This window comes from Amia ocellicauda, chromosome 8 (genome assembly GCF_036373705.1).
Source record: "Amia ocellicauda isolate fAmiCal2 chromosome 8, fAmiCal2.hap1, whole genome shotgun sequence".
Lineage (NCBI taxonomy): Eukaryota > Metazoa > Chordata > Actinopteri > Amiiformes > Amiidae > Amia > Amia ocellicauda.
The window spans coordinates 27,701,723-27,711,403 of NC_089857.1; the positions used below are offsets into that span (position 1 = coordinate 27,701,723).

General features: G+C 34.1%; 1 protein-coding gene across 1 annotated transcript; it reads right to left on the bottom strand.

Moving 5' to 3' along the window:
- Positions 1-15: 15 nt before the first annotated feature.
- On the bottom strand, positions 16-9,375 carry LOC136754773 (N-acylethanolamine-hydrolyzing acid amidase). Its single transcript, XM_066710894.1, has 11 exons — positions 9,089-9,375; positions 6,771-6,935; positions 6,167-6,293; positions 5,680-5,770; positions 4,876-4,952; positions 4,073-4,245; positions 3,546-3,608; positions 3,023-3,089; positions 2,582-2,610; positions 2,010-2,114; positions 16-1,002 (listed from the first exon to the last, which is right to left on the bottom strand). Exons 1-11 carry the CDS (start codon positions 9,256-9,258, stop codon positions 945-947), a joined length of 1,125 nt encoding a protein of 374 aa, XP_066566991.1. The 5' UTR covers positions 9,259-9,375; the 3' UTR covers positions 16-944.
- Between the last annotated feature and the right edge of the window lie 306 nt (positions 9,376-9,681).

Here is a 9,681-nt window from a genome sequence, read left to right on the forward strand (position 1 = left end):
ATGACAACAACAACATATATTTCCTTTTTTTATTATTAAAATTAGGTATAAAAAAAGCTTTTACAATATCATTCAAAGCACAGTTAACAATGTATGTATAGTAATATTAGTAATGTAACATGTATTTATGCAGCACTTCAAAAACAACAAGTTTATTCGGATGACATTTAAATCAATTAAAAAATGCTAGTTAACCGTCCGTGATATTGTAAAAGCCCTACAACTAAAGAATATGTTGCCTGTGTATGAAATATATTCTGATTTCCACAAGATATGACAGATATAAAATGGAAATAATTTGTAAATTTGCAATATTGGTGGAAAAATGTTTACACACACTACAAATTATTTTAAAAACACAGAAGTGTGCAAAATGTTTCAGTATATTAGCCTATTGTAACTGCATAATTCCATGTTTTATACCCCCTTACTTGCCAAGGGTTGGCAAACCATTCCTATTATACTTCAGCTTTCAATACATTTCATAGATAATGCCGCTTTATTTAATTTAGTGATTAAATGCTCTGTGCTACATACTGAGGTAAATTATTTGCTTACATTGTGCAACAGTGGAAGATGTTTTAAAAATCAATGTATTTATCTGCACAATAGAAAACACCAAACTAGAGAAACAAAAATTAGCATTCTTAACAGCAATAACATTGGAAAAGAAGACAATTAAATTAACTGTGCTTGTTTATCCATGCATTCCTTGGAATGAGTGGACCAAACAAAAAAAAAGGTATATATATATATATATATATATATATATATATATATATATATATATATATATATATATACATATATATATATATATATATATATACATATATATATATATATATATACATATATATATATATATATATATATATAGTAATGTAAAATAGCTGTGACCAGTTGACAGACTGCCTGAAAAGCAGTCATTTGAAGCCCTTAGGTCAGGCCGCAATAATTGTTTCATTGTATTTTTCTGTAGATTCTATATTAGTGGCAGACCTAGAAAAAAAAAATGAACAACATAGTTAATGAGAGAATACCCCTTTCCTCACAAAATATTAGTTTCATAGAATCAAGTGAGTAAACAGGGAACACTTCTTTTATGAGTTCTGCTACTTAAATAAATCATATTCACTTTGAACATTAAAAGGTATTTACCTCTTTATTTACCAGAACTTTTTTGATTACATTTTGATCCATATATATTTCAAACCACAAATAAGTAAATACATATATTCCACAGAGTCTGTCACTATATTTTCCTTTTTCCTAAGCATGGTGCCTCCTGCTAGATTTTGACCTTTAAAATATACATCTTCACTTATATATCAATATGGAAAAACTGCATGACAATCAAACAACAATTTACAGACACACACATAAGTTTTCAGGTGTTTTATAGCTTTTCCATTGGTGGTAGTTTGCTGCCACCAACTGGTGAGTATGAAATCACACCATTAAGGAACAATGATGGTTATCAGAGACACATTCAACAAAAGCATTTTTGTAGAATTTCAGCAAAATAGATCTGATGCAGATTGAACAGTTGACAACCTCAGCCTGCAGGTGCCTGAGAAGACACAGGAGCTGCTCTTGTGTGGGGAACTGAAATTTCCCCAGCTGGCTTCCACCCACCCTCCCCTGGTGGTGCTTGGCTAATTTTGTACCATTCCACCTGCCAATGTCTGCAGAACTGCATAGCCAGACGTGTACAAATTGTAGATGAGAGTAGATGACATTTGAAATATTCTACCTGTGCCTTCTTAGAATTGTTTCCAAATAAATGTTAAAACAATACTCTGCTAGCCTCACCACCACCATATTGATTATTACAGCCAATCAGATATGACTGTAGTCTTCTCTGATTGGTGGATGTGACCCTTAGGCATTTCAGGATGGCATGGTATTTTAGCAAGCAATGGCCTGAATTATATTTATTTATTTGTATATAAACAATTTTGGTCATATTTAATTGAGGAACCTTTTGCTATCATGAAAATGCTCACCGATTTCCTACTGCGGGAAACATAGGTGTCCAAATATTTTGTCTGACTACTGTTTGGTAATGTTCTGGAAAAGCAGCACTCATTACATTTGTATGGATGGTCCCTCTGTAATACAAAAAAGAAATCAAACTTCCAATAAAAGGTGATTTTAAAATCCCATTATGTCTCAAAGTTCAGGTGACTATGAAACCATATAATCAACCTAATGATTATGACTTTCAAAATGTCCTGTAATTAGATTTCCATTTTGTAAATATAGCAGGTGGCACTATACTAAAACACTGACTGTACCATAATAAATCTGAATACTGTCACTTCATGTCCTTATTTGCCTCAGAATATTACTGTTTGTCCAATGTGATGGCTTTCTGAATGATCACCCTCTGTGGATATGTGGAACTGCATATTAGATGTGTGTGCAAATCTTTCTTTTTCTAATCAACTGCAGTTACGTAGCTGACCTCTTACTGCAAGATAAGGTGCTAAACATATTAATTTCAATTGTTTTATGCTGATTTACCACTGAACAGACTAATATCTACAATCATGGGTTATATGAACATGTTACATACCGGTTCATAATTGGGACCAATGATAGAACCTACAAGAAATGGAAAAGGAATTAACTGAAAGTTTAAACGTTGTTAGGGAACTGAAAAAAGCTGGCCCTCAGTGCATTATTGAAAAACATGTGAGTGGTCATGGCTGGTAGGGGAAAGCATCTTGACAGATCTGAAGGAGGAAGACGATACTCATAGATTTATGCTTTTGGTCTAGAGAAGTTGTCTAACATGCTAACATGATGATCTAAAAAAATAGTAGTCACATCTCTTTGTAGGTTATTTATAATATATAACTACATGGAAAACAAATATATATTATGATGCAATCAGACAGACAAGAATCTTTGGCTCAGTCAAACCTCAGGACTGCATGCATTTATTGCATTACAAAACTAAAGGATTTGGATTGAAAACCCTTGACATTATTCACTTTGTAATGTATTAATTTACCTCATGAAGAGTATCAAAAGTTATATTTTCTTGTTGAGTGTCATTCATTGCTATGATGGTTCTCCACCTTTTGAATACACAAAGAAGAATCCATGGCAGTGAAGGACAAGTAAAATCATACATTTAAAATATTTAACAACATACTTGTGTTACTAATAGCACTGATAGAACTTGGATAACAATGCTTTCTCTTTACTTGTAATGGCATTACAAGACTGACTGGGAGAAAATATACTTCAGGCCTTAAATTGAAACAAAATATATATATAAATAAAATGACCGGTTCGGGCAAAGCACAGAATTGTTGTTTTTTCTCTTTTCTTTTTTGGATTATTACATTACTTTTTAGATTATACGAAATGAAGACTAAAGTCAAGATAAAATCTAAGCCTACTTACACATTGCTACCTAATTACAGTTTACAATATTCTCGGTAACCACTTCCTATTACTTAGAAATAAAAATGTGAATCAGTACAGGTTTTTACAAAAATAAATGCCACAGAAAAGCAGTGAAAGCACACCTTCGAAAATCAGATGTAAGAGGAGTGGTCCAATGGTCATAATTGGTCTGCACTATGTACCACCTATAACAGCAAACACAGCTCACAGATCAAGCATGATATACATGTAATGCATACAGAGTTTAACAATGGTGATCCTTAACAAGACACCTTTTCTCTTTGCTAAGTTAAATCATATAATATCACAAAATATATCTTCCTATATTTTAATTATACACATGTCATTTTGGAAGAATAGTGTCTTCAAAACTATTGACAGTGTGACAACAACAACAAATTATAATAATAATAATTTGAGGGAAATCCCTGTCTTTACTGCATGTACATTACATCAACCTTAATTTGTTTACTTTTAGTGCCGATGTTCTTATTAATGATGGATTTGCGCAGTTATATGGGCAGGGCTGAAACCTATATTTTCACATACAGAATAGTAATAAAGTACTTTTCACAACAAACAACTTTGTTCACCTATACGCAAATCCAGGCTTTCCTTTGACCAGTGCCGCACATTCACTCTTACTCACTCTCCATTCAGAGGATTGAGATGTAACATGTTTACAGCGCCTGTCCGGTTTCTTGACACCACTACACCCTCGCCAGGATTGACTCCTGCTACAGTATAGTAGATGTTACGTATAGTGGGGGTGTTAGACAGCTTCTGCACAGCTTCCTTGTAGTCCTTAGCTTCATCAAGTGTCTACAGGAGAAATAAATGCTTTTCAATATGAAGTGTTTTGAGGAAACACATAGGTCAATATAGAAAAAGGGAAACACCCATATTGTTATTCTTTCTGTTGTAGCTTCTTTTCACCCCTCTCTGAGATATAACTTTGAAGTCAACAAAACAATTATTGTACATTTTTGTATTGAATCGGCCTATGAATAAAGAATATATTTTAGGGGCATGGGGTTTGTTTTGTTTTTAAATATGGTAAGTAATTATACTGGTGTAATTATAATTTGTATTTCTTTAATGTTGCACTAAGTTAGGAAGAACCTATTTTTATTATAATGCACACACAACAAATACTGCTAACTTATATAGCTGGTCATTCTGCACTGACACCAGCTGAATGACTTTTGGGGTATTATGCATATTATGTAGATAGGCTTACTTTATTCAACTGAGAATGTAATCATTTGTGTGGACAAACTATGTTTTTGAGTGGTGAATACAGTGGTTTGGTGACGAACCTGAAATAAATAAGACCTTTTCTTGATTGAAGGAAAAGACATACTGTAGCTAAAGAAAAGGCTCTGCGACTTGCATTGTAATACTGAAGGGAAGACAAAAACAGTACTAAACATGGGAAATTCAAACACTTACATTCCTCAGAAGCCAGCTGTCTGGAATGCCTTTTAACATAATTGCAGAAACAGCATTTTCCCACAAAAACCCCGAAGCTGTATGTAGACACAGACATATATTTGGTTAATAAATCAAATACTAATTGTTTTTAGATTTAATTTGTGAAGAAAATAGTTTAATATCATTCCCAAATTTTTGAGTAAATAAAAATGTTCAACTTTTTTTTTTTTTTTTTTTTTACAAGAGGTTAACTAAAAATATGGATGTGTTTTGAGATGATAACATTAGGCTCTACATGAAAAAATAACCATGTGTAAATAGTTCAACAACATAACTTCAGAGCAGCAGGGTTTAAGTAGTAAAATCAGTAAATGCTAAAAGGCTAACAAGGACAGGATAAATAATATTTATAATGATTATTATAATCCATTGTTTATTCAGAGAGCACGTCAATTCTTCCCTGTCAATTCACCACCACCATACGTTCTAAATATGAGCATGTTTAACCATGAGTACAGTCACTATACATGTGCATAAACATATATAGGCCTTCATAAAAATAGCTATATATACATATTTTTTATTCTTAACAAACAAATATATATATTTACATATATTTTATTCGAGGGGGCATGTTGTTGCGGGGTGAATTGAAGGGGACAAGTTGTCATGGACTTGTTAATTCAGAATAATTAATATTTCAGCCATTTTTGTCCCAGGTCTAATAAATACACTAAAGACGTCAATGACTCGTAAGTCAGAAGAGTAGCACTGAATATACGCTTCTTTTAATTTCACAATGGTATAAACTGGGACACCCACAGCGCTCATTTGCAGAAATGCTGAACTTTCCGGGACTCTGGCCAGTCAATATGCCAACATAGCCAACATATGTGGTTGCTGTGTAAGCCACCTGGAAACAACATGAAAAAAAAAACACTTTATTTGCATAATCAGTATGGTTTTGGTGATGTGTATTTATCTGAACTCAGAAAATGTTAACAGCAACCCTATGTCTGCATATATATTTATTAAAGATTAATTTATTCTGCCTTTATAAATGTGTGTGTGTGTGAGGATATAATATGTATGCAGGCAACCTGCCAGTGTTTAAGTGTTTTCTGTTTAGAGGGGGGCCTGTGAAGAAGTATATATAAGCTCAACAAGAGCTAAGGGGTACCTGCACCCCTGCACTGTAAATAAAAAAGCATTTGCACCATATCATTGCCTTCATGTGTCTATTTACCTATTAAAGAGGACCACACCTATTCAAATAGGTATACAGTATATTAAGTCTATGTCTAGATACCTGCCCATTTGTGACATAAAGAATATCTATTGTAATATTCTTTAGAATTTCCGGGAAAAGGTAATCCATGTTTCTGGCTAGGTAGATTTTTCCATTAGTATCCTGAGCTACAATACTGGTGCAAGACCTGGAGGGGGAATGAAAAATGTTATTAAAGACAAAACCTCAGAAGATTTGGTCTCAAGAATCAGTTTTCTGTACTCCCATAGGTATTCAACTTCAGAATAGCTTCTTATGCTTAAACATCTCTAGTGATGTTCTGTCATCAGATGCTGCTATCAAACCTTTTCTGAAATGCTATGCTTGAACTGAGCACACATCTACTGTTGCAACATCAGTAACACACATCTTCAACATTAAATTAACTTATTCCATGTCATAACAAAATTACAGGTAAAATATAAATTTTCTCAAACCAAACTGTGTGTTTCTTTTGGAGGCTGTATATCCCATAAGAGTTACCTCTTCCCTTGTATTAACACACAAACTATATACAAAATTACAAGTAGGCCTACTTACATTTATTTAACAAATAAACTTAAACCGAATCTGTGCCTCACATAATACAAAGGGGCTTTTTTAGATGGTATTATTGCATACTTACCCAGATATCTCGTAGGCAAGATTCAGAAGAATGACATCTGCCAGGTTCAACTCAAAGCCTGCTGAAACTCCCTGCATCTCTCCGACATAGGGCTCAGGTATAAAATACTGCAGGAGCTCGATTACAGGGGATATTACCTTTCGGACCCATTTAGGAACAAAGAAACTGAAATAACAGGAAATGAAAAAAAATTGGATTCAAAATTAAGTAAGGCAGCTTTGTGGCAAACACTGGGAATTCACTAATATTTATCAATAATGGAAATTACATCTGGGCTTTTTAGCAAACAAACTGAACAATTTCTCAAATTACACCACCCATCCTTCTACTTGTAATTTCAATTAGTATAATACATGAATAGCAACATTTTTGAAAAACAGACTTTGTAGGCTATGTCTCTCTGACCTTCTTTTGAATGACAAGTAGGGATAGATTACAGGGATTCATGCAACACAGGGAAAATAAATCCATGCTGAAACATTAGCCTATATAAACACCAGTAACTGAGGTACTATTATTGTAATAGCACTGTGTCACTGGTTGGTCCTCACGGAGGAGAGTGGTGGAATCCCGGCCTCACCCCATCACCGCACACCTGCGATTTATCTGATTATCTTATCAATCACAGGTTTCCTACCGATAGCTACTATGGTTGCGTTCGTATAGCGCAGATGTTCGCAGTTTTGCGCAGATCTGCGCTGCACCGCCAATAGGATCGGTGGGAAATCTGTGTTACAAAAACGCGACCTATGACTGCCTAACAGGAGAGACAGTGGAGGAGAGAAGAAAGAAAAGCATTACAGAGAATGAATATATAGTTTTAATATAGTGTATGCATCTCAGTATGTAGTGTATGTATCTCAGTATAGTGTATGTACCACGGGGTGAATTAGGGTCCATGACAATTCATCCCCACGACAATTCGTCCCTGCAACAGTTCGTCCCCAACATTATACGTTCTACACTTGAGCATTTGTAACCATGAGTGCATTCACTTATTGTAGAGCCATAGAACACACATATGTGTATATATAGTAGGCAGGCTATTTAAATATATATATATGTAAACTCTCTTATGTTTCTTATATATAAATACACACACACACACACACACACACACAAAGTTTGTTCTAGTCTGATACTGTTTAATTCCAGGAAATTATATATTAAAAAATAATAATACTAATGTACACATAAGAAAATAAAAATCTGATCCTGGAATCCTGATCAGGAATTAAACCCAGATTGCCAGATTCACAGTACTGTTTTCTAACTACTGCACCAATTGATATACAATATTAACATGAAACCTATTTTAAGTAGCCTGCAGCCGTCGCTGCCAGCTGTCGTGACTAATTGTATAAAACTTAATTATTGGGGTTACAGTCTCAAGTTAATGTATCAATTAAAAACATACAGTATAATAAATAATATAAAATAGTTGTGTGTGTGTGTATTTATATATATATATATATATAGCCTGCTTACTATATATTCACATATGTGTGTTCTGTGGCTCTACAATAAGTGAATGCACTCATGGTTACAAATGGATTATTAAAAATAAAGAAAGTGGAGAACGTATAATGATGGGGTGAATTGACGTGGGGACGAATTGCCGGGGACGAATTGTGGTGCTCCCAGTGAATTATGTCCCTAATGGCACCTCATATGGGTTCAGATTTCATTGCTTTCTCTTGGCAGTCAGCTGTCTTACATTAACCACATTTATGGGAAAACTGAATATAATGTAATATGGCTGGGAGGAAGGAAGGGAAGGGAAGTATTTTGTATATAAATGCACTCTTCTTATTTTGTTCTGCTGTGTCAGTTTAAACTTTGCCCTGGCATTTTTGTTTTTTAAGACAAACTGTAGAGCATAATACTTAATAGAGGAGGTTTTATGTGACTTAATGGATCAGACCAGCAGACTGACAAGTAGTGTGGTAGATTAAAAATATGTACAATAATGCAGAAACTAACTTTAGTAACACACAATTGATGTGGAAATATGTAAAATTGCTATTGCAGTTTCTTCTAATAACTTGTTTTTGCTTGAATTATGAAACCACTTAAATCAATACAAATATGTTTTAATGGGTTAAACTATTAATAATATCTACTTTTTTAATCTATGTTTATCTATTATCTATTAATATCTATTATTAATCTATATATCAACATTTCACTGTTTTGATTACTACTTTGTTTTGCCAAGGTCAGTAATATAAGTAAAAACAGACAAAACTCTTTTGTCCAAGGATCAGTATGCAAGGTACTGTAGCTATATATTTCCATCCCCATAGTACTGTACTTACTCGATTATTTCTTCAGCGTATTTCTTCAAGTAATCTTTATCGTAATGGTCTGCTATTGACAGCCATCTTTCCTCGGGAGGCAGATCCAGGCTGATGTTAAATTGCGGTGGGGAGAAGTCTCCAGTACAGATCCCACTGAACCCCAGCAGGACCAGCAACACTGGACACATCTTACAGCGCCAGGTACACACACTCCACTGTCCCACAGCAGCTGGGGTCGCTCAGGTATATACCGGTGCAGACCACAGCTGGGGGCGTATTCTGATATGGGATACTGTCTTTGTGGAAATTACCCTGTTGCTGCTACCAAGAGGAGGGAGGATTTAACAAAAAGTTCCAGAAGAATCTCACATGCTTCCAAGTTCTTTCCTCTGAAATGCAGTCATGTTTTTCCACAGATTTCAGATTTTTATAGTTCTATATAGGAACTTCCAATAAATAATTTGCAAACCAAACAACTTGCAAACTTGCTACTTTATTTGTAGTGTGTGGGGTATGCGATTAGGTAAAGAATATAGCAGATAGCTAAATATATTATGATAATGCTCTAAATGTTGTATAATATCCATGTGTCAATGCTGTATTTTTTAAGT

Coding starts and splice junctions, on each gene's coding strand:
- LOC136754773 (XM_066710894.1), bottom strand. CDS start 9,258: ATGTGTCCAGTGTTGCTGGTCCTGCTGGGGTTCAGTGGGATCTGTACT. Junction 6,294..6,770: donor CTTGCCTACGAGATATCTGG/GTAAGTATGCAA, acceptor TTCCCCCTCCAG/GTCTTGCACCAGTATTGTAG. Junction 4,246..4,875: donor ACAGCTGGCTTCTGAGGAAT/GTAAGTGTTTGA, acceptor TTTCTCCTGTAG/ACACTTGATGAAGCTAAGGA.